Below are 26763 nucleotides of genomic sequence, written 5' to 3'. Positions count from 1 at the left end.
CAACACATTGAAAGGGTTTAGCTCTAGCTTGATCCTCCAAGAGTTTTGTTTCAACTCTAACCTTAGACGGGTTCAACTTCAAAGTGTGTATTTTTACCAACTTCCAATATATTTTTCCAGAACATGGAGCATCCTCAACCCTCCACTTTTTTCATGGAGCTTAATTAAGTTGACTTTTTTGGGTTAGCAATCAGCATTCCAACTGCCTGTTTTAAAAAATAATATCTCCTCTCTTAAAGAACATTTTCCTAATACATTTCATGCTCCGAAGTTTAATCAAGCACTTTAGTTTAATAATGGTTAGAATACATTTCTTAAGTTAGAAACAACACATATTATTTTAAGGGAGGTGAAGAGCCTCTCTCCTCCACTATTGCCCGACTTCAAGTCCTTCAACACCTTTCTAACAACAAAGGAACTTACCAACAACCATGGTAGAAACATTATTTTTAACCAAGGTGAAAACAATAGCAACAAAAAAAGCTCCATATAATCACCCTCAAGCTAAGAAAACTCTCCAAAAAAGACATCCCCATACTATATCTGTCAAATTGTAAGTGTTCCTGAAATATCTTATAGAGCATAAGTAAAACTACATCATGAAATGGAGAAAGTTGAGGTGACAGCATTGGATGCAAAAAGAATAGAGTCAAACCCCCCACTAAAAATCTTTAACCTTTCATAAAAATTACATTATCAAGGATCGTTGACACCAAAATAAAAGTGGATTCACTCAAGTAGACAAGTTATAAAATCCTTATACAATCCTTCCACAACCACTCAGCATAAAAATACTCTAGCAAAGCCTTCAAGGGAAGGAAAGCTCCACAAGCATTGAACAAACTTAAATTAGCAAAAAAAATGTTATCCAAGTTTACTTTGCAAAAATGCGATTGAGAGGGGTTCAAACAAAAAATCATAGAGCCATTACACTCTGTCTGATTTCAGTTCAATCATTACAGGGAAATGTTAGTTATATCAAGATTTGCAATAATTGAGGAAACATGTATCTTCTATAATTATTGAAGGGAAAAAATTAGCTCTAGATATCACAAGTAGAAAATATTAAGCAACATCTTTGTGAATAAAAATATATATGTATTTTTTATTTTTTGTGTTCAACGTGAGTATTAAGTCAATAAGCATGAAAGGCTTACAGATTCTGTAGCTTGTGGAGATTCCCAAGCTCTGAAGGCAATTCCCCATACATATTACTGTCATGGAAGTTTCTGAGACACCAATGCAAAACAATTCTTTAGTCCATTTGCATTTAGTTTGCTTCCAAAATCAGTATTTCTTAGCTCATAATTCTTTTTAAATACCTAGACTTATCTGTACTGCATTTATTGTTGTATTAAAAATTACAAGTTAATATTACGATTGCTCATCATTCACATAAATATAATTTGTAAACACGCATAATTGCTCATCATTCACCAAACAAACAAAATAAGGGAAAATATGAAATTTAAAAACAAGGCTTGCCAGTTTAGAGATGTTAATGGTATGGTAGATAAACTTGGTAATTCTTGGAAAGTAATTGCAAGTTAGAGTCCATAAAACAAAATAAGTCATTTTGGGTTAATTCATGAGTATGGGCGAGATCAACCACATTCGTGTGTTATATATAATTTCCCAAGAATTTTTCATGCTTAAAGGAGATGTGTCATGTTTCAATAGAAGCAGAGATTCTAATCATCCTCAAGTTCTTTCCAAGAAGGAAAAGGCATGCAACTCTACCTCAAAGGCTTAGTAAAAGGACTCATGCAAGTGGGTGTCACCCCCCATGAAGCTCAAAGTGGTGACAAAAATCATAGTTAACAAAAAATAGGCTGTGTCAGCTATCCAAAAGAAGGTGCCCTCAATTCTTTCAAACCGTTCTGTTTGGAATGGTTCAATGGAGATCCCTCAACACAAATTCTTTCCCTCAACAAAATTAGTGGAAATTCCCAATGCCTCATAGAAGGTAAGAATCAGCTCTCCCTTCCCATTTCTCACTGCACTGCCCACACTGGGTCCAAGATAGTCTTGTTGAATATCATTTTACTACGGTTAATAGACCCATAAACATTGCTAATGTGTAATCCAACCTAAGGGGTGTGACTTCTAAATATAAAAACATATATGTGATTCACCAAATGACGTTTTAATTCTTTGATGTCGAAGATGTTGATTTTGAACAAGATCAATCTTAAACCTTCTAGAGGATGATTTATATTCATCATCGAACTATGATCATTGAGAAATGACTTGGTGAGCACTATAGGGATACTAAGAGAGAAATGTTATAGCCAATCTATTTATAGAACTAAAAAAGCTTGCAATAAATGTTTATATAGTCGTATTGGTAGTTGATATTAAAATTGTTGTGAGGACAGTAACCCCTAAGAACAAAATCAATACCATAACCACAAATGGTTGACCTATGGTTTCTGATACCTATAGTGTAATTAACCTTTAGAGCTGTATATAAAGAGTTGCATGTATGATAACTATCTAAATGCACCAATAAATGTACATATCCATCAAGAATCCATATTTGATCATTTGCTGTCAAGTTTTGCAATTGTCTTATGTGCATTCATATATTCAACTCAATCTTTGTCACAATCCAATTATTGAGGAACATAAGACCAAACATGGTATATTGTGTTTGATGTGCAATTATTTATAACTAATTCATCGGCAACCGTATTTGGTTCTGTTTGTCAGAAATGATATTTCTAGGCATACATAATTGCTCATCAAACACAACATACCATGTTTAGTGTTTGTTTGTCACACATCGGTATTTGCAATTGTCTTATGTACATTCATATTTTCAACTTGATCATTCTCACAATCCAATTATTGAGGAAACTAACACCAAGCATGGTATATTGTGTTTGATGAGAAATTATTTATACCTAGAGAAATCATTTGCAACCATGGTTGGCTCCATTTGTTAGAAATGATTTCTCTAGGCATACATAATTGCTTATCAAACACAATATACCAAGTTTAGCGTGTGTTTGTCACAAACAGATATTTGTATATGTATGTATGTATGCGTATGCGTATGTATGTGTGTCTGTATATGTGTGTATGTGTGACTATGAATGTATGTATGTGTGTGTGTATATGTGTGTGTGTATATATGTATGTGTGTGTGTATGTGTGGGTAGGTTATATGTACGTATGTATATATGTGTGTGTATATGTGTGCATGTGTGTATGTGTGTATGTGTTTATGTATGTATGTATGTATGTATATATGTGTGTATGTCTATATGTATACACATGCATACATACATACACAAACACACACTTACACACACACACATACACACAAACATGCATACACAGATACACACACATACATACAAACACATACACACACATACATACAAAGATACACACACACATACATAAATATGTACACACACACTCACATGCATACATACATACATACATACATGCATACACTATATGTAAGTATGTAAGTACATACATATGTATGTATGTTTGCATGTGTGTGTATGTGTATGTATGTATGTACACACATAATCATGGGATTTTTTGCAACACCTAGGGTTTGGCAACAAATTTATATTTTCTTAGAGATTTTTGGATACAATTGTGGTTCATTATTGGACGGCTAGGATTTTGATCTATTTTTACCAAATAATAGTGGTGTTTCCATTATTTTTGGACCTTTTTTTGAAAAAATGTAGCCGGCTAGGGCTTTTCCAAAATTAATCTTGCATATTATTGACGATTTTTATGGGTTTGTTCGTTGTTTGTATTTTGCAATTTATTTTCTAAAAATTTCAATGTTATTTTCAACAGCAGCAGGTTTCTCATTTTTCTGACTGAGAATTGCAGGAGGGATGGCTAATCTGAAAGCTATCACATTGTAAACTTGGTCACATGAAGAGGTTCTGCAGAAAGAGGTTGGCTGATCAGCAATCCAACCAAGGAGGGTCTCCACCAGAGGCTCATGTCGTAGAACATTCTGAGCAAAAGGAGTCAACCTTCTATGCTTTTTGACCAACAGATCATTTCAAGTTTTTTGAGATAAGCTTGGTGTAGTTGATAGATTGACCATTAAGGGAGGGTATTAACTTATAATGGTCAATTAAGTTGTTAGGATAGACTTTAGGTATATTCTTTATTCTCCTAGTTGTCTTCTGCTTTTCTTAGTTGTCGATCTTATCCTTATCGGATAGATCTTTTATAACTCTTATTTAACAAGACTTTCGCTCCTTTGTTATATCAAATATCTTGATAATCGGTCTGTAATGTCCCCTTCTCAGTGATGTTCATTCAGTGATCCAGTGACCTATTCCGTAGACCCGTAGGCTATTTGGAAAGGAGAATTAGGGTTTCCTACTTTTGTGGAATTCTGCACGAGCTTTTTAGGGGTTGTCAGAAGGGAATTCTTCAGTTCTGTTTATGGTTTCCTTCTGGGTTTTTCATGAACTTCAGGGTGGCATAACATGCATTTGATTCTAAGGTGAAGTGTGAACTTACTATTTTTTGTAAGTTAGGGTTTGGCTGACTGGATGGTACAGTTATACCGAGATTTTCAAGCTCTTTCTCTGGGTGCAAAGATCATGTTTTTCGGAGCATTATTTCATGACTTACTATTTTTAGAAGTGGCAGTTTGAGCATTGCTATTTTTGGCAATCTTGGGCAGGGCTCTGATCTAGTTCAGTTCAGTGGTTCTCATTGCTCAGTTTCATCCTTGATTTTGATGATAATCAATATTGGAGTTATAAGTTATTTAATTAAATATTATTTCCTTATCCTAAGGTTTAATATTTAATTATTTTATTACCAATTAATTTTATTGTGGGCGACTTAGGGAAAAAGATATATATTTGTTGTTAATATTATTATTTCCTAAGTCAGATGGCGTGAGCATAATATAACACTTCATGTTGTATTACTTTTTATGTTGCAAGTGTTCACCTAGGAAAAGTTCGAACTTCTGCCTAGGAAGACTGGGTACCATGTCTTGAGGGGACGTGAAAATGAAATGAAGTGAGTTTCAAATGAATTTGGGAGCCATTTGCATTTGAATTTCAGAGGGAAAAATCTATAAATACAAGTGCTTGGCCTCGCATTTGGTTATCTGAAGAAATTACGTCGTTATGATGCCGAAATGGTGAGTGAACTTGAGCTTCAGAGTTGTGGCTCCCTAGTTTAGCCAGTTTCGTACTTGAAACATAGTACCTAGCTGAGTGTTGGATTTTGGTGAATTTTTCAGTGTTCTTTTTCAGTTTCACTATGGTTTTTGGAGTGTCGAGTTTGCTGCTGTGATTTTGGTGTTGCTGGACGTGGTGGCTGAAGCGATCTTCTGATTATATCTCCCTGCCTATTGACCATATCATTCTAGGTATTGGCTCTTTCCATCCTTACTCCCTGGGCGATATAACTCACCAAGTTGCAGACTGGGATACGGAGATTCCAATTTATAGTTGCAAATTGAAATTTGCTGCTGGGCCATACCATTTGGGAGGTGCCTTGGTTTGCGTGCATCACTGTTGAAGCTTCCATGTTGTTGGTTTGAGGTTTGAGATTGATCACCTATGTTGTTTATTTCATTTGTTTCAGATTTGGTGCGATTTAGTGTGGTTTTGAGTGAGTTGTGATCATTTTGGTGTTGCCGGTTGAAGCTGGAATTGTGCATTATTGACTTTCAGATTTGGTTCAGCAGTAGTGGCTTTCTAGAAGTTATTTTGATAGTTGTTTATTATTGTAATCAATGTTGGACATCATTTATAATCTTCTATTCTATCTTGTAAGATTAAGTAGTAGTACTACTAACCAATCCTGGAGTGTTGCTTGCCCACTGCAAAGTGGAAGAGGCTGGCTTAGCCGCCTTTTGTTAGTAATTCAGTTTTTTGTAATTCTTGTCCTCCCACTGAGTAAGTGGTTGAGTGATATTTTCCTCCCGCTGAAATATGTGGTCGAGTGATAGTTGTTATGTAATTGTCCTCCCACTGAAATATGCGATAGAGTGATTGAGTTGAAATTCCTTGTTGTTTCCTTGGCTGGTTCACCGCCAAGTAGTTTAGTTTCTATCCTGCTGGATAAGTAGAAGGGGCTAGCTTGCCACCCATGCATTGTAATTTCAGTTCAGTTTATGGTGCTAATGATCCCTAGAACACTGTATGCTCTCACCCTCCCAAATTGGGCTCTCGATGAAAGGTGGAAGGGTTCCCTTTCAGTTGTTTTGGCTTATTTCTCTAACCTTAACGGCTTATGGTGTTTGCATTGTAATCTTATTGAAAAAATCAAAAAAAAATTAAGGGGAACTTTACAGTGGTATCAGAGACACACATCCTGCCAGCCTATGTGACTAAAGGGTTCCATGAGTGATAGAGATATCAAATACTACAACCGGGAACAGAGAAGGCAGCAGTCTCAGATACCGTCAGTGCCAGTGGAAGAAACTTTTTCAGAGGTCCTGAGGAACAGGCACAGAGAAATTGATTTGGCAAATTCAATGGGAGAAAGGTTATTTGGTCAGAATGAGGCAGCAGTGGTTGTGGAGAAAATGGAGAAGAAATTTGATACTATGATGGACATGATGTCCCAAATGATAACCACTTTTAAACAGAGTGTTGGAGGAGGGCATAGCCAAGATCAGAATCAAAATATGAGTGGAAATAATGCCAACACTTCCAACAACTCCAGTGGTAATGGAAATGGCAGCAACAATGGTAGCAACAGTAGTGGAATGCCTGTTGGATCGGTGACAAGGCCGTTGCAACCTATTTTCCTTCCAAGGGAAACACCACCTCCTGAAGTTGAAATCCCCGTGGCTAATGAGATCCGGGCTAGTTTTGTGGAGTATGCATCACTTCCCCAAGAGATCTGAAATGTTATGTCACTTGATCAATACATGAATCAAAAGAAGAGGAGGGAAGGAAGATATGATAATCGATACTCCGCTCTGAGAGATTATCAACAAGCTCTTGGAAAGGTTACCCTAGCGCATTTTGATGGAAGTAGTAAGAGTATAGCTAGAGCGTGGGTACAGAAGTTGGACGATTATTTGTCCTTGAGGCCTATGCCTGAAGAAGAAGCCATCAAGTTCGCCACCTTGCACTTGGATGGAGTTGCTCACGAATGGTGGTACCATGGGTTGGTCACCCTTGGCCATAGCTTGATAAGCACCTATGCCGAATTCACCAACAAGCTGATTGATAGGTTTGATTCTAAGGACCCGGAGGTGAAGTTAAGAGAGCTTGCTCAACTCAAATAGCAAGGCTCCTTGGACAATTACATAACTGAGTTCCAAAACCTCTCAATTATGGTCAGCAGCATCTCAGAGAAGAGGCTAGTTGTTCTTTTCACAAAAGGTCTTGAAGAGCCTTTGAAAGGATGTGTTAAAGCTTTCAATCCGCCTAACTTGGTAGAGGCCATCAAAAAATCTAGAAGTACGGAATTGGTGGTCCCGAGGAGTAAATTTCAGTCCAAGCCTTTTCCTTTCCAGAAGGATAAAAAGAAGTTTTCAAATCAGACCAAGAAGTTCCCTTCTTGGATGGATGATCAGCTCCGTCAAGAGCTCCGGAGGAAGAATCTTTGCTACTCTTGCAGAGAACCTTGGGCCCCAAGACATAAATGTCATGGGAAGGGCAATTTACACCAAATGGAGTGCTACTCAACTGATGGATCAGATTCTGAAAATTCAGAACAGCAGACTGAAATTGAAGACAGCGAGTATGAAGAGGCTCCTGAAGGGCCTGAAAGTGAAATGGAAGATAGAGGAGTGGTTGCTCAACTCTCATACATTCACAAAAATGAGTCTTTTAGAGTTCGGGGAGTGATAGGAGAACATCGTGTCATTGCTCTCATTGACACAGGAGCAACTCACAATTTCATTGATGAAAGAGTTGTTGCGAAGAGGGGGCTAGTGGTTGAGGAAGTAGATGGCTTCAAAGTCATGGTAGCTGATGGCTCCACTATATCCTGCAACTGAATGATTTCCAACATGTCTCTGAAGTTGGGAAATCATGAAATTAGAGATGACTTCTTTGTGGTTAGCATTGGAGGGACTGATGATGCAGTCCTCGAGATTCAGTGGATGAGATCTCTTGGTGAGATCACATTAAATCTGCAAACCATGGAGCTGAAGTTCATGTCTGATGGGAAGAAGGTGGTATTGAGAGGAATGTCAAATGGTGCTCTTAGAGTTGTTTCATTGAAGAGGATGGAGAGGTTGATCCGCCATAACCAAGTGGAGTGGGCAGCAGAGTGTTTGATAATGTTGTCGAATCCATTAGAAGACAAGGGCAGCTACTCTACAGACATTCAAGCATTAATCACAGATAAGAGTAAGGTTTTTGGGAAACCAACTCTTGGTAGATCTCTTGAGTGTATGATCATGCCATCTAATCCACTTGAAGAGAAGAGAAGTTATCCTGTTAACATTCAAGCTTTGCTTACAAAAAGTAGTAAGGTGTTTGAGAATCCACCTCCTGGTAGACCTCCTGAGCGAGGTACTGAACACATTATTGAGTTAGAAGGAGCTAAGCCTATCATGACTACTCCTTATCGATACCCCAAGAAGCATAAGGATGAAATTGAGAAAGCCATTAAGGAGATTCTTGACATGGGTTACATTCGGCCAAGCAAGAGCCCTTTTGCTTCAGCTGTAGTTCTGGTGAAAAAGAAGGATGGGACCATGCGCATGTGCATGGATTATCGGGCTCTCAATCAAAAAACCATAAAGAATCAGTATCCTATTCCTAGGATTGATGAGCTCATTGATGAGCTACATGGTACTATCTACTTTTCAAAGATTGATCTCAAGTCCGGCTATTATCAAATCAAGATGAGGGAATCTGACACTAAGAAGACAGCCTTCAAATGCCACTTTGGGCATTTTGAGTTTTTAGTCATGCCCTTTGGCTTGACTAATGCACTTCCTACCTTCCAGTCGTGCATGAACAAGATTTTTCAAAAGCAGTTACGGAAGTTTGTGCTTATCTTCTTTGATGACATCCTCATTTTCAGTAAGTCATGGAAGGAGCACTTGCAGCAGTTAGATGAAATTCTCAGTATTCTGGAGTCCGAATCATTGTTTGCAAAAGAATCTAAGTGTGAATTTGGAATGAAGGAGTTGCTCTACTTGGGGCATATCATCAATGCAGAAGGAGTGAAGGTTGATCTAGAAAAGATCAAAGCCATAGTTGATTGGCCTCCACCAGAGAACTTGACTCACCTGAAGGGGTTCTTGGGTCTATGTGGCTTCTATCGGAGGTTCGTGAAGGGTTACTGTAATGTCCCCACTCTAGCAGATTGACCAAGTATATGTGCGTTAGCCTAGCTCTACATGGTCCCGAGGGCTAACGAAGGGTTTAAAGGGATCCTGGAGTGTTTTGGCCTAGTCATTTCCAGTTTGGGCCAAAACGAAGTTGATTTACTTAGTTTCAGGCATACTTACTATTTTTAGTAAGTCAGCAGGACACAACGGGGGCTAGTTTTGGTGATTGGATTTGATACTCTTTGGCGAGAGCTTTCCGACGAGCTATCACTCACGCTATTCGGAGTCCGATTGCTAATATATTTTAATGCCTGAAGTTTTATTAAAGTAACATTTAATTTAATTGTAAAATATTAAAGTGTTACTTTAATATTTATTTTATGGAGATATGTGTAAATCAAAGGGGCAACCAAGGGAGACATAAGTGAATATTTTTATATGTTTTATATTGAACATGTTTTATCCCACATTGCTTGGGTGAGTTGGGTCGCCCCTTGGAGAAAGAATAAAAGGGAGCTTTTGTGGCTTCATTGGGTATGTGGAATATGAGAAGAATTTGGTGTGTGAGTTGCAGATCCGTTCTTGGCATTAGAGGACGTCTATCCTCTCTTGTGACATTCTAGACGTCATTCCCTTGGGGTTTGGCCTTTGGAATCCTTTGCTATCAGCTTCATTTACAGGCAGATTGGGCGCTTTTCCAGCTACAAGCAGCAGCATTATTTGGTTGCATTTCCAGCTACAGGCCGCGACACTATTCACGCGGGTACTATTCACGTGACACTATTCACGCGGGTACTATTCACGCGGCACTATTCACGCGGCACTATTCACCTGGCACTATTCAGGCAGCACTATTCATGTTACTGTAGCAACAGAATTAGAAACTTTGGTTGGAACATTATGTCAAAATGCTGGAGTATTTAGTGAGTTGAAAATAACCTGCTATGTATTTGATTTTTGTTAATTCTGGAAATAATATTATAACAGTAGTAGTTCAATTTCCAGCTTGCCTATTATTGTAAATTCTTTTTAGTTCAAGTTATGTGGTTTCATACTTGTGCAAAAACTTAAAAACAAAAAAAAACATTGAAACATTAAACGGAGGAATAAGGAGTTGGCTGCAAACTGTTTGACTAAATTCCTATCAGCAGTGGGGTTAGTTTTTGGGCATTCTAGGGTGTCCATTACAGTTACTCTCAGATGGCTGCCCCCCTCACGGATCTCACTAAGAAAGGAGCTTTTGTGTGGTCAAAAATGGCACAAGGAGTTTTTGACAAGTTTAAAGAACTTATGAGCTCATGCCCTGTTTTGGCCCTGCCTGATTTCACCAAGCCTTTCGAGCTACAGTGTGATGCATCAAGAGAAGGTGTTGGTGCGGTCCTTATGCAAGACAAGCATCCTATTGTCTTTGAAAGTAGGAAGTTAAGAGGACCTGAAAGATTGTATTCAATTTATGACAAAGAGATGCTTGCCATTATGCATGTTCTTGCAAAGTTCAGGCAGTATCTCGTAGGGAGTAAGTTTGTTGTTAAGACTGATCATAACAGTCTTAGACACTTCATGCACCAGAAAGATTTGAATGAAAGGCAACAGAAGTGGGTTAGTAAGCTTCAGGCTTACGACTTTGACATTGAGTATGTCAAATGAAAAAACAACATAGTGGCAGATGCACTTTCACGGAGACCACATCTGAGCTCTATATGTGAGCTCACTGCTGATCGGAGGGACTTGTTGCTTGCTAATTATGCAAAAAATCAGTTTGCAACAAGCATTGTTGAAGGTACTTTTCATGATGAAAAGTATAGTTTGGTTGATGGATTGATTATGTACAAGGGAAGGATCCTTCTTCTACCTAAATATAAGTTGAAGGAGAAGGTATTACAGACTTTTCATAACATTCCCCTTGCTGGTCATCAAGGGTTTTTCAAGACATACAAGCAGATCCGAGAGAGATTCTCTTGGAAAAGGTTGAAAAAAGATGTCTTGAAGTACATCGGGAATGCCATACTTGTCAGAAGAACAAAGACGAGCACACTGCACCCGCCGGGTTGTTGCAACCATTGCCGATTCCCAATCAAAAATGGGAAAGTATCTCTATGGATTTAATCACTGGGTTGCCTAGAGCTAGTGGGAAGGATTGTATCTATGTGGTGGTAGACAGATTAACAAAATTTGCACACTTTTTTGCTATCACCAACTCATTTACAGCAGCTCAGGTTGCTGATTTGTTCTTCCGTGAGGTGTTTAAGCTACATGGGCTGCCTAAAAACATTATAAGTGATAGGGACAGCAAGTTCCTAAGCGCTTTTTGGCAGGAGATCTTTCAATTGTGTGGTATTGTGCTTACCCCAAGCATGAGTTACCATCCACAGACAGATGGACAAACGGAGATAGTAAATAAGTGGTTGGAAGGCTACTTGAGAAACTATGTTTCAGAATAGCAGAAGGCATGGGTAAGATGGCTACATCTTGGTGAATACTGCTATAATTCCACTTATCACATGTATAAGGCAACCTCGTAACATAGGTTTTAGGCAATGATGCTGATTAATCACATTCAAAGAAATTGATCATGCATGATAATGGCAAGATAAATGATGCACATTACAGGAGCCAAAACATTTGTATTTTGGAAAAATTCTTAAGACCATGAGGAAGAAAGTGGTGAATAAAAACTAGACAACAAGAAAAATTGGATGTGACTTATAAGCAACATACAAAATAGAAAAACACTATCCATGCTTTCCATGATATGTTTTCATTATCTGTAAACAATACAATAGTGGAAAATTTGATTGTACCATACCAAATGTAATGGCATTCCATACTCTTATTAATACCTAAGAAAATATTTAATTGAAAGAAAGAAATGGCTTCCCTAATATTGAGGAATGTAAAATCCATACTCAACCATTAGATGAGGCCATGACTTATAAAAGAGGTACAATTCAAATTTAAAGATCAACTTACAGATATTCAAGATTTGTCAAGTTTCCGATATCAGCTGGTATGGTACAGTTCAAGTCATTGCCCCACATTGTTCTGAAACAACATATAACATAACCACTTACCAATCTAAATTGTATACATAGAAGCAAACATTACCCTATGATGCAAAAGACATTAACTTGGAAAGAAAAACCTTATTTTCTTTAGAACTTTCAAAGAGCAATAGGTGCAATTAAAAGAACAAACAACAAAATGATTTACTTACAGGTGTTTGAGATTGATAAGCTTTCCCAGGGGAGGGATAGGTCCAGTGAAAGAACAGTTCCCCAGATACCTGTAATTCTGAAGGCCTTTCAGCTAAACTCTCAATGGCAGAAAAACAAGCCTTAACAGAATTGATTAAGTTTTAAACATTAAAAATGTAAAGGGCGTTACTCAATAGTTTTGTTAGCCTGATAGTGATAAAACAAAAAAGGTCCATAACTAACTTGCAACAACCAAATATATGGTTCTATTGGATAAATTCTCATTTTGAGATATTGGAACAAGCCACTAGTTTACACTCATGCAACTAAAGTTGAGATACTCAACACCATTAGTCTACTTGTGCTGATATCATTATTTTTTCAGATAGAATCCATGACAAGCCCTACCAAACTTTTCAGAGACTCGAACAGGAAGATACCACCCCAATCCATTCGGAGAAGTCACAATGTTTTTTCATACAATAATCTTCTTTGATTTTCCATGCTAACTTTAAGTAATTTTTACACGATGTAATTATTTTTCTACTGAAGCACAGGCAAGAGTGATTTGTTTCTTTGCCCATATAGGGAGAGATATTCCTTGTAATCTTGATGCTCAGCACATGTAAATCATTTGTTCTCTGGATAGAAGGAGATGCATTTCTTCCACACAGAATACAAGCTCTTTTCCTTGCTAACAAAGATCTTAAAAAGGAGTCAACTGTTCTTTTCATTTTAAGTAATAATAAGGAATAAATGGGCATTCAAGAATCCTCTGGTTGAAACAACTGCAACCTTAAGAAATTTGTTGCCTACAATTTTCATTAATAGAAGCGCAAAAGATTTGTGGCCTTTTTCTTAATGGTGCTAATATGTTGTGAATCTCTAAATGAATAAAGGCTAGCTTAATATTATTGTAATGTCCCCATTCCAGACCTGAAGACAACTAGATTCGATAAACAATTAAATAAGTTTTAATTAAAGATTTAAACTAATCATTATGAGAACTAGCGTGGTATTTAATTAAATACTATGGGAATTGGCATGATATTAAGGAACCATTATGATATTAAGGAAACATTACATTGATCTAGCAATTATCAAAGATCACAATAATGGTGCCATTCTATTCGAGGAAAAAAAATCAATACAAAGTTTCAAGGATGGATTACTTAGCAAGGATTGTTAATGATAGAGGTGTGAATCATAAAGCTAGCCGACCAAGGTAGCTGATATCCATGCAAGAGAAGAGACTTGTTTTGTGACAGCAACTGTATGAGATCAAGGCAGCCATGACCTTGAATCAGACAAGATTTGAATTCATCTGACTATTCTTGCAAAGCATTTAAACAAAGTTAGAGGTCTTATCATTGACTCCACCATTGGAGGTTTGGAGGCTGTTTTCGTATTGTTTCATTTACATTAAGAAACAGAATTAATACAAACAAGACAGCAACCTTATTAAGGAGAAGAGTAAATACACAAAAGAAAGTGGAAATGTGTTCATAATAAAATACAATGATAAACAGCCGACTAAGAAATTAATATGCAGCGTTTGGTGAAGCATAATGGTAGCGGTGAGCACAGTAACTAAAGGACAGCACTAAAGAAAAAGAACAACGAGCGACTCTATTAAGAAGAGATGTAGTAAGGATGTCAGCATGTTTTCATCAAACAGGAGGCTTGTGACTTTGTCATAATAGATCCCAAAACTCAATCATGCCTTTGAATTGTTAGAAGGTCTTGCATACTAAGCAGTTGACTTGGACAAAAAGCGACTGGAAATAAGCATCAGCGATCATGACTGGAAGTAAATGTTAATGTAGCGATCCATTTACAAGGTGGTTGATTTATTCAATAGTCGATTCATAAAGGTGGTTAATTTTCTCAAGAATACACAGCAATAGTGATTCAAGCAACGATCACTAATCAACAAAGCAATGAATGTAAAGGTGACCAATAATAAAAAGTAGCGATGCTTATTGATATAAGGAGCAGTGACATTAAGAAGACAGTATTGAGGAAGACAACATTTAATTGCAATTTACCATATTTTAATCCTAAGACAACAATTCTAACTTAAGGTGAGAGTTGTAATATATTAATAAATATAAATTTATCAAACTGAATACATTTCATTATAACATTTAACTTAAAACTATAAGAATTGTTCAGACGGTAGAACTTATCTTGATAGCTTTCTCTGATTTCACAATGGATTGATGCTGATCATAAATCTCCCATAAAACTGATTACTATCTCCTTATAAATATGCTATAGAACTTCTTACAATCTCCTCATAAGTCTCATAAAATTCTTCACTATCTCCTCACATAATCTGTTCATACAATCCTTCATATATCTGCAATAGCCTTCTGTACACTCCTATTCATTGGATCTGTAATATTAATTTTCATCAATGTCCTTGGTGCATATGCTCAATAGTCTTTTTAATACACATATTCTACCCCCAATTCACTTACTTTCCTTCTCTATTTATGCCTTTAATTTCTAAAAGTAATACTCCTTTGAATAGAAACTTGTTGAAGAGACTTGTCCTTCCATTTATGAATCGTTTCCTTTCTTAATAATATCTATTATTTTCTCACTCTTTGAACAGATTGCTTTTTCATCCAATCACACCCTTGGGTTTATTACTATTTATGAATCGATCCTTTCCCATTAAACAAACTGCTTCTTAACAAAGTTGTTCATTAAAAAAATCTATGCATTCACTAATGCAATCATTGCCTTACTATAATCGCTGTAATCACTTTGTAATATATTGATCCTTGCACTTGAACTTTCACGATGAATGGCAAACCACCTCTATGTTGTCCTTGCTTTGTCTTAATCGCACTACCATTCCACGTGATTTCTCTTGTCCACGTCCTTCTCTATGCTTCACACTAATGAGTTTTACCACATCTACAGTATTCTCACAGTTCTTCCTTCATCCACGAACAACAATAGAAAATGCCACGAATTGTAGAGTATAAGTGCACCATCTTGCATAACAAATCATTGACTTAGTAATCAAGACAGTCTTTTCTTTTTTCTAAATTAATCAATGTTTTTGAATCGCTGTCAAAGGTAGCGCTGCCTTATGTCAATATTAGTGTCTTCTAAAAACTTCTTTAGAGATAATTGATGTTTATTCACATAACAAGTATTATTAACTTGACCGCTGATCTTTCATTAATCTCTGTCATTCACTATCGCTGAGTTTGTATTTTTTTTCCCGCTGCAAGTATCATGTTTGTTATAGCTGCTATAACATAATCCAAGTGATAACAAACTGTCTTATGGACTCAATGTATTTCCAAGCATTTCCTTTCTTTGATCACTGATGGAGATTAATGACATCAATGACAACTTGGTAATCTTAATCAACATTATAATTTAAATTGATGGACAACTTGGTAATCTGAATTGACTTTCTAATTTAGAGGAGTCAGCCAAGTTTGAAGGGAGTTGACCATATTAGAATCGCTGATATCTAATGAAGATAACATTATCGCTTAAGACATAATCGCTGCATGAATATATTTCCTATGTATTACTGAAGGAGTCAGTTTGCATAGTATGTAGACAACTTTGTCAATCATTACCTTCCTAGCCTTCACTTTGTATTCTTTTATTGTCCGCTGCTCTTTATATCGATGTCCTTCCATGTGTGATTGCTGCTTCTATTTGTTATTATCTTTTCTTATTACATCAGCAACTAAACCTTTTCTTGATCGCTATCTAAGAATTCTAGTACTAGCCTTCGATAATACGGATTTCCTCTAAACTCCAATGCTACATAATAAACTCCTATGAATACTCCATCTACTATTAGGTGTCCTTCAAATTCATTCTGTTCAAGTTGTCGTTCTTTAACATCAACTCCTTAACATGATATTTTATGTCTTCAAAGATCATATTTTACTGCCGCCTTGGTCAATAATATTACTCCTTAATCGCTGTCAAGACTATAGTCGTTTTTATCATCATGCTCCTCATAAATATTTGCAGTTCTTGTATAAAATCGCTGCATTATATCCATCAATTATAATATCTATGATCAGTCTTCATATATAATCGATATGCTTGCTTATTGTTGACAATATAATTAAGGAATGCCACCATATGTGGAATGATCTTCTAATTTTATATCGGCAGATATCTTTCATGTCTACAATGCTTCAATCTTCTCTAATGAATTGTAAGCTGTCCTTAAAGATAATACAAGGAGCTTTCTCCATATTAACAATACTTGACGGAGTCTTGTTTGGGGACATCACACAGCACTTAAATTAACTAAACTGAATTTGTTCCACTTAAAGCCCAATAAAGAAAAGGTGTGAGTCAATAGTTAAAGTCAATGCATGGTCTATTAATGAGAAGGTGCAATTTCCACAAGAAAAGAGATGCATTTAATTTAATTAATGCTCATGAAAAAGTTCATAAAAAGATTGTGACTATATATGAAGAAACATGCCTTTACGTGAAAAGCAAAATATAAAGAGACAGAAATGTAGAGGGAGGAGAATGGATGGGTGGTGGAGTAAAGTAATAAAGAAGATATATTTCATATACACCAGGAGTCTCATGTAAAAGAATATATTTAAGATAGTGGGAGTTGAAAAAGTGAAACAAAGGAAGATCTTTGTGGGCAGAGAAGTATGTGTGAGTAAAATAAAATAATATATCTAAGAGGGTGGTGTTGATGTGTTTTTAATGCACTTCAAAGTTCAAACACAGAAAAAAATACCAAGTCATCTTATCCTCTCTTGATCAAAATCTCCTCGGATGCTAAACTATGTGATCAACCGTGTTCTCCTCATTTTTGTTTCCAAAAATGAAGGACCACTACGTTAAAAATTTTATGAAAAAATGAAAAAATTTACTCTATGGCATGCTTCCCGAGGCAGAATTTCGACTAATCCTTGGACTGGCTTAATCCTCAATCCATCCTCGAACTACGTTTCGAATTTTGTCAAATTCTGGGTTCGTTTGCTATGTCTTTCCTTCAATTTCGGGTTTTAAAACCCCGATTGCAGGTGGAGAATTTTCTTCAAACTGCAAGTTTTAATGATATTCATTGTTTTGGGTTTTTGTAAGGGAATTTTTAGCTTATTACATGTGCATTTTTATTAAAAGATGTTACTCGCAATTTGTTTTAAATTTTCCTTCCTTCCTTTGTTATTTTTAATTGTTTTTTGGTCATGTTTAGTTAAAATAGGGATTTTTTGGCTCAACTGCAAGTAAACTTGCAGTTTGGTCAAAAAACCCCTACTTTAATGGTTTTTGCATGTAATAGGGATTTTAAATCCCCATTACATATGTGCAAGTATTTCTAACTTGTTGTAGGGATTTTATTTCCTTTTAACAAGTAATTTAAACTTGCAGTTTGCTCCAAAAAACCCAATTTTGCCTTGCAAGTGCAATTTTGACAATTTTAAACTTGTCATTTGTCCAAAAAAACCCAATTTTGGCTTGGCAAGTGAAAAAGTAAAAAATAAAACTTGCAATTTGTCTAAAAAAACCCGATTTTGGCTTGTAAGTGGAAAAAGTGAATTTCGAACTTGTTATTTCCTCCCCAAAACCCGATTTTCATTATTTTTGGCAATTCGAACTTCTTGTTTGTTTCCCAAAACCCGATTTGCAAGAAAAACGGATTTGTTGAAGATGTCAAAGCGATTTTTTGTGGAGATTTGTTGGAGATGCAAGCCGTTTAGGATTCTATCCTATTCTCATGCATTTACAAACACATTTTTCGCCATTTAAGGTTTATTGTTACTGGTTTTTTGAGCTAAATCAGCTAACACGTGGTTCTTTCAATCCACATTTTGGGCGTTTTTTTACTCCACAAATCTGCATTCTCCTAAGTCGTTTTCCCTTCTCTCACCTAGGCGTGGAGTTTGGGATAAGATTCAAGCTATTTAATGATCCATCAATGATGCATTAAATACCACGTTTTTGCAAAAACGTGATTCCTTTGACTGCAAATTGGAAGGGTTTAATGCCACAAATCTTTGACAAGATGAATCGTTTTTGCTTTCCATTCTAAGGCGTTGGGATTTGAGGAAGATTTGACCTCTTCTTGTGCCTCCAAGTTTGCATTTTGCTGCCACGTTTTTCATATAAGACATTCTTGCAAAAACGTGTAAAGGGTTTGGCATTGCGGTTTGGGTTTATTGATTGATTTTGCTTCTTCATTCCAAGGATTGTTGCATTATTGGAGAAGCATTTGCATTTTCAAGAAAGGTATGTTCTCTTTCCTTTCTTTCCTTCATTTTATTATTTTCTTGTTTTCTTAATTTTCGTTCTTAGTTGCATTTTTGGCATGTGTTGATTCTTCCCCCAAAAATTGGTTTTTGTGAAAGAAATCTTCCCCTTGGTATGCAATTTTTGAATTGCATTGTTCTTCCCAAAATTCCCTCTTTACTTGTATTCAGGATTTTTAATCTCGATTACAAGTTCGCTGGAAATTCTTGTTCTCCCCTATGGTTAAGGAATTTAACCATTTTTGGTTAAAATTCCAAGTTGAAAAGTGTGAAATACCCCTCCCTTGCAAATTCGGGTTTTAAAACCCGGATTACATGTCGAAGAGTTCTTCCCATTTTCATAAAAATGACTTTCCCGGATTTTCCCATTTCTATCCATTCATGTTCCCCATATCCGTACTTTCCATTTCCATCATTTCCCGCAAGTCAAAATCTCATTTTTCGTCCATTTCTCCATTTTCGAATTTACAAGTGTACTTGTATTCGGGTTTTAAAATCCCGATTGCATGTATGTCCTTTCCAACTTGTATACTTGCGAAAATTCTCCCAAGATCTGAAATTGGTCAAAGTCAAGATTTTCCCATTTCTACATATTTCCCCTCTTCCTCTCACAAAATCGTGAAATTCAAAAATCAAAGTTTTACCCATTTGAAGAAGGAAGAATGATATTTGCAGCTAACTATGATGTTGCCTTAACTCTTTTAAGTCTTCATCGCAGCATTGCAGGTTCACAATCAATGTTAGATTTGCCGGCATCTCCAACTCCAAAGAAAATGAAATACAAATATGACAAATATCAGAATGAGGTTGCACCTTCCCAGGTTTCTTCTCCTTTGGATCGCATCAGAGACACGGAGATAGGGCACGTTGATATGGCAGAATTCATCAACAGGGTAGAAGATCCACAGGATAATAACTTGCAACGGTTGTTGGACAGCCATATCCATCATGCATCTTCCTTCCCAGTGGCTGCCCTAGAACCTGAGTTTGTTCTTGCATGCGCCCATCATTTTGACAAGGAATCAAGAGTCATCAAAAATGATGATGGTGAATTCGTCTTGATGCGGATACAATCGAGAAGGTCTTCAGAATACCTCCTGCACCTGTTTATATGGAAATCACCAAAGAAAGTGCAGTAGAATACTACGTAAAGAGGGAAAAAGATTGCAAGCGGCACATCAATAGGTGGATCCAAGAGCCACGACCTTCCTTCTCAAGGTGGGCAAAGTTGTACCATTGTGATTTCAAATGGGAGATAGGAGACACCATCACTCTTCTCAGCAGGATGATGGGCCTTGAGCATTCCAATGTCTTTGAGCCATGGATGTATCAATTCATTATGTTCGTATGGTAGTCACATCACATTTCATGGGGTGAAGTCATCAGCGATGCCTTGTGCGAACAACTTGCAGCAGTTCCTACCACCATGACCTTCTTCATGAATTCTTATTTGGTATATTTAGCAACATCACTTAGACACTTTCCAGGTCTTTCTACCAAGGGTGATCGCTCGCTTATACCAGTTTGGGAATATTATGACCAGTTGCCATTGAAACCCAGCAAACTGCATTTTAGAAGGGTCCAAGATGCATTCTTCAGATATTTCATGTGTCAGTTTGATAGAGATCTCAGGAACAAAAGAGTATCAGACGAGGCATGGGTCAAGGTGTCTGAGTATGGGTGTTTGTTCCTGCAATTTCTCACATTCACCTATATGAGGATTGGATGCTATGATGGTCAGCCATACATGCTTCCAAGATACCCAACCGATAAGATAATTCTTATGGAGTTGGGAAGACAGATCATGGTTGTTCATACTTTTCAGTCTGCTAGACACAAGTTTGGAATGGGGATCTCTACCACAAACCCATTGAAAATTGGTCGATACTCCCTTGTCACATCTGTGAAGGCTAAGGCCATGGAGGCTGAATTGTAGGAAATCAAGCTTAAAAGGTTCAAACCTAGAGCTGATTTTGATTATAGAGGTATGAAGGAGAAGATCAAGAAATCCTTTGTGCATGTTCATCGCATTGAAGACATCTGGGTAGATCTCCGCACAGAAGCCGAAGTTCTGAAGATGGATTACTGCAGGCTCACTGTTGAGCAAATTGTTGACTTGAACTTGGCGGATATCCCACAAGGGATGATCGACGATGGGCATATACTTGATCCTAAATACACTTCACGGAGGGTTGAGGAAGCTCCACTTCCTTTGATCCAATGGTCACACAAGGAGTGCGTCTCCATCCTTGACAGATTTCGGCCTATCTTGGCCAACACTAACGCATGGCTGAAAAGTAATGTTGTTAGACTTATCAAAATCAAGGTTGGTAAAGAAGATGATTCTACGGGGCCTCTTGGACGGAAATCTGAGATTCAGATTGATAACAAGGAGGGTGCTTCATCTTCGGGCACAAGGATCAAGTTACGAGTCAGTCGTGCAGTAGTGCTTCCTCCTGAGGAGACGACTATTCGTGGGAAGGAGAAATCACGATTCCATGTTCAGGTGATCGATTTGGATAATCCAGAAGAGGGGCAGCAATTTGACGATGCTCCTAAGTCTCCAGTTTCAGACTCGCCTCATGAGGTCATTCCTCCAGTTTCCATTGAGACGCCTCTTTCTCCTCCTGATTTGCTCATAGATGAGTCTCCTCAGAATGCAGTTCCCATTTCAGCATACGAGCCTTCTCCTGATCGACAACAAGAAAGTGTGTTGAAAGTTCCTGAAGATAATCCCACTTGCATTCAGTTATCCGAAATTGATACTTCCACTTCTGGTTTTGAAGAATTCATGAGGCAATCTTCATGCCCATTGGTAACTGAGCAAACCGTGGTCACTGTCCAAATAGATATTCCTCCCAGGGTGACCACGGTAATTCAAACAGAAACTGCTTCTCCTTCGCCTACGGCTGCTACTGGAAGTGAGTTGATGACTTTGCCTCCATGGCTTAGTTCTTTCACCCCGAAAAGGAAGAAGCAAGAGATCTCACCTGATGCCTTTGACTACCAGCAACTCAAACAGTCCAGATCCAAAGTTGCTAAGAAGCCCAAGACTATCTCTAGGGTAACTGTTGATAGCAACAAGATGAAAGTAGCTGAAATTGTGGAACCTATTACAGATAAGCCACTTGATGAAATGTCAGCTGCTGATTATAAGGTTACGAGGATAGAGTTGGGCAAGCAAACACATGAGGTCATTAAACATGATGCTCAGTTTTCTGTTGCTTCATTGGTGCAAAGGTGTGATGATCTTCTTGCGAAGAAAGACAAGCTAGAAGAGGAAAACCGACAACTTATGGCAGCCATTCATAAAATCACAAAACCTGCTGCTGAAGGGAGTAACTCCATAGGTTCTTCTGGTTCCCAAAAATCGATTCGTGGAGTGGAAAGGGCTGCTCAGAAAGTACAAGCATTAGATTCCTGGGTTGATCAGCTTCATGATCAATGTGTACAAGTAGTGAAAGACATTTTTCAAATAATGTCTAAGTTGGAAACCATTGAGGAGAAACTGGATCAAACATCTAACACTTTCAAAAAGAATCTAGAAAGTGTTGAGAAAAGTCTGACAATCTGGCATGCCATGCCCCAACAACAGCTGAGTATTTTGCAGGAGCACGCCATCATCTCTTGCAGGGTCATGTACTTGGAATTTGAAGAACTCATGTAAAACAAAACCCTTGTTCTTAAATCCCTCATTGAGGAGATCGGTGATGCAAGGAGATTCCGGGATGAAGTTTACCGAGGTATTGTCTCACATTGTGAAAGGGCCTCTTGCAATATAGTAAGTCAGGATGGAGAGCTGATTCCAGAAGAAGAAGTTCTTGCTGATTTACAGATGAGGATTCATAATGAATGGAGGAGCGAACAATTCTCAGCAGCTTCAATTCAAGCATTGATGAACCACCAAGCCTTTTTGCATGAAATCCAGTCTATCCTGGATAAAAACAATTCCGCGCTCCTCCACTGTCACGACACTATTGTGAAGACTATGGTTGTTGCCAAGAACACCCATGAACCGAATCCTGAGGAACTACAAGCGAGCATCCAGAAATTTCAAGGATTCGTGTCTTCACAAAATGCAACTTAAGTGTTTTTCAACACTTAGTTGAATTTTCCCTCTTCTGTAATCTTTAGTTGTATTTTAGTTTTGACAAGTTGCATGTAAAAAATTTTTTGTAAAATGCAAGTTACACATTACTTGCGCTTTTGTAATTACATGTGAATCAACTACAAGTTGTGTCCGATTAGGACTGTAGTTGGAATAATTCTTAGTTAGTTGGAGTAACTCTTAGTTAGTTAATGAAGTGTCAATTATTTATTGAATGAGTCTTGGTGGTTGAGAGAATCTTTCAAGTTAGTTAGGATCCTCCCACCTTTTTCTCAAGGCTCCTCTTCTATAAATACTTGAGGGTCCATTGTAATTATCATCTTTTGAAAAGCAAGCAAAAACTCTACCAAATTTACAGCAAGAAGTCTTTGAGCTTATGTATGTGGATTGAAAGTTTTTGAAGAATAATAAAGAAGGATTACTCAAGTTTTGAGTCTTTGAGCTACATGTTTGAGTTTGAATCTTTTATTTCTTCTATGCCAAGTGTTTCTAAAGGAGCTTAGTCCAATCTGATTTGAAGTCTTTGAGTTGCAAGTAGAGAAGATTAATTAAAATAAGAAACTCTCTTGAAGGAGCAGCAAGTCTTTGAGCTTGCGTCTATTCTTGAGGAAAAATTACTGTTCGATAAGAAATAGCAGCAAGTATTTGAGCTTGCATTAGTTCTTGTCTTTGTGTTGAAAGAATAGATTATTCTAGTCTTTGAGCTGTTATCTTTTATTCGTTGTAAAAATTTAGTATAGCAAAGGGTAGATAGGACTTCCAATAGTCAAGTCTTTGAGCTTGATATTGTTGTCCCGTCTCGAAGGAAGTGACGGAAGTCTTTGCGCTTTCAGGAAACTTCATTTTCTTTCTCTTATTTCACTTAAAAGTGGTTACTGCTGTTATTCAATCGCTATCCTTTTCTGTGAAGAGAAAAGGATATTGTCTTTCTTGAAAAAAGAAGAAAGATTGCTGTCCCATCCCATTTTATTTTCCAAGTCATAGTTAGATAGGGGGAGCCTTCCCTTAATTAGGAGAGTTTTTACTCGTGTGTTGTGGTTGAAACCACAATTTTGTATATTTCCCCAAGTGTTTAAAATTTTCAACCAACAAACTGAAACGACTCCAAGGTTTCTACTGTCAAGTCATGACGTGTGAATAGCTTAATTGTTTTATGTGATTGTTGGTAATCCAAGGGGGACTTACGTTGAGTACTTGAATGTTGAACGTTTGGATGTTGCTGGAACATGGAAATTAACTTGATATAAAAAGGGCAAAAGGATAGGGTTTAAGAGAACTACACTACTCCTAAGATCAAAGATAACAATGAAAGTTACTCAGATAGAAAAACTCCTTCATATCAAGTCTTTCTTTGCCATGATAACAACTACACAAGATTGATGCAATCTTCTAAGGATGAGAAAGGTTTTCATATCATGAATACTTGTGCAACTACCCATACATGGCGTGACTTGAATAAGCATCCACAATTGAACTAAACACAAGTGTAAGGTTTGCGCTAACTGTGCACTGTAGCATACAATCAGCAAGCTACAAAAAGTATGAACCAAGGAGTTCATCAAAATATCTTCATAAGCAAACATTATAATCAATGAGCTTCAATCAAACTATGAGAAGTAGACAAGAAACAATGCCGCAAGTGGAAATAACATCAACTTCACCATAACTTCAATGAAATTAAGTATTACTCTAACAAGCCTTTGCAACAACTTCAAGTTTTCCTCCTCCTACTCTACTCTAACTATCAGCTAATTGCCATCTAACCACTGCTCTTCTCCTACTGTCTTCTTGTCTTATTTTCCTTTACAAATGAGAGATTTGAGCCTTTTATAGATAGCTCTTTACAATGAATGGCTTACCTTGATTCACAATCAATGGCCAAGATTACAAACTTTGTGTTCCAAATGGTTGTATGTTATTCTTACGTCTGATGTGCAATCACTTCCTTATCTGCTTATATGTTGAGAAGAGATTATTGCTCATCCTATTGTTTATTGTTTTGGGGTATTAATTATTGAACTTTGAGTCATTATTTGTTCCCAATAAATTTTCATTCAAGTTTATTCCTTGAGGATCCTGAGTGGTTTTCTTATGCTTTCAATTTGGGCTTTCTCTCTTTTCTTTCCCTTAGTTTCCTTTCCTACTTTCTGGTCAAAAGCATACACCAAAAACCCTAAATTAAATCATATGAGGGAGCTGCCCCTCTCAAACACAAAGGAAGATTACCATTCCATTGGTGATCTCTCCAAATGTTGTTTACAGTTTGTCATCATTTCCCATTGGGCAAGTCATAATTGAACCATCTTGCAAGGTGACAAATCTGTTAACCAACAGCAATAAAAAGAGAAAGAAGAACAGCTGGAAAATCCCTAATAGAGGAGTTACATTAAATTCTGATGGGGCATCAAAAGGTAATCCAGGTCTACCAAGTGCAAATTTGTGATTAAAGATAATCATGGTTGTTTTTTGGTGTGTGGATCTCAATTTTTGGGTAGGATCACCTATAATATGGTACAATGCTCTGCCCTTCTCCTAGGCTTGCGAGATGCTATAAAAGCTAGATAAAAGCATATTGAATTTGAAGGAGACTTACGAATAGTAGTGAGAGCAATTATTAAAGGTTCTTGCCCGAATTGGAAATTAAAACTGTTCGAATAATTCTTGTTGGGAGCATTGAAGTTGGACTCCAATTTGATTGCACATTGTATGAGAGAACAAAATAGGGCAGCATACCTGACCTCATGGCTAATCGTGGGGCCTCTCAATCAACTTTCACTCTTCTTGAAAGCATGGATTCTAGTGAGTGGGAAAATGTGAATGACACAATAAATGAAAAGTGTAAAGCGTAATAATGTTTCACTATTGGAAAGCGTGTTGTTCTCATTTTTAGTTGTGTACAATGAGAAATGGTGGCTGAGATGTCTGACGGCAAAGGCTTTGCATGTATATTAAGTGTGAGATATTGACTATTAGCAGAGGCATACATTTCATATCCTCTTTGCTTGCCAGACAAATTATTATGATGTGGTCGGAATGCAAGCTTATCATGGCAAGGCTAGGCTATATTTTGTTGGCAGATTCGTTATGTTTTGCCTTGTGGCAGTAGCATTCCAAGATTGATGGCAAAGGTTGAGCCAGTTCCTAAGTCAAGTCTGGGTGTTTACAACCATGTCTATGAATGGTGGTGTCATAATTTTATGACCAGTGATAGGCATTAAGCAGTCTATTAGGTTTTTGTGCTAATTCTATGGTTTAATTTTTATTGTATTGTCATATGTTGGATGAAATTTATATGTAATTTCTGGTAGTCCCTGCTTTTCTGTTCTCTAGTGCATGAGATGTAATAGTTTTCTAGATTTTATGGTCTAGGATGGGGCGCCATGTAACCCCAATATCTATATTTTAGAAGATTGAATGACTAAAGTGTACATCATTGCAAGATTATATCTGAGGAGCTAACCACCCATATAAGAAAAAGTTTGTTTGGTTGAAAAGGTATAATGAGTACAAGGTAATTAACATTGCACTAAAGAAAAATATGAGAGTTGTAAAGAATGTTGAGTGGATTGTGCTACAACACATCCCAAGTACATGAGTAAATGGAAGGGGGATAGTTACAATTAATGAGCGTAAGGATCATTTAACATCCATATTCTCCCGTTTTATACATAAAACAGAAATTAAAATATCTTGAAAAGGTTAATTAACAGTTTCAACAAATTGTAGTTATAAAATTGCACTACAAAGAACAAACATTTCAGAAATCTTTCTTCATTGAATACAGTCACAAGGAAAATTGTCATTTAAGTAGTTTTATTTTAACTCACATGCTTTCTAACAAAGAGAGTTGCTGAATTCCTGAAGGTAAAACCCCTGATAATCCAGAATTATGAAGAATCCTGCCAAAAAACATTATGTAAGTCTTCTATG

The 26763-nt window shown here is 37.0% G+C and overlaps 1 protein-coding gene across 5 annotated transcripts in view; it reads right to left on the bottom strand.

The window, feature by feature from the left end:
- Positions 1-26763, bottom strand: part of LOC131054819 (LRR receptor kinase BAK1) — a 199366-nt gene that overhangs the window by 127207 nt on the left and 45396 nt on the right. For 4 of the 5 annotated variants that reach the window (XM_057989454.2, XM_057989438.2, XM_057989430.2 and 1 more), the window contains exons 5-8: positions 26661-26732; positions 12474-12542; positions 12230-12301; positions 1158-1229 (exon numbers count right to left, since the gene is read on the bottom strand). In XM_057989454.2, coding sequence (XP_057845437.2) covers positions 1158-1229; positions 12230-12301; positions 12474-12542; positions 26661-26732 — 285 coding nt within the window. The remainder of the gene's footprint in view (positions 1-1157; positions 1230-12229; positions 12302-12473; positions 12543-26660; positions 26733-26763) is intronic. The other variant, XM_057989459.2, reaches the window with a different exon arrangement.

The sequence above is a fragment of the Cryptomeria japonica genome, chromosome 2 (genome assembly GCF_030272615.1).
Source record: "Cryptomeria japonica chromosome 2, Sugi_1.0, whole genome shotgun sequence".
Classification (NCBI taxonomy): domain Eukaryota; kingdom Viridiplantae; phylum Streptophyta; class Pinopsida; order Cupressales; family Cupressaceae; genus Cryptomeria; species Cryptomeria japonica.
Note: the sequence above shows the minus strand (reverse complement) of the source record. Positions and strands in the feature narration are given on the sequence as shown.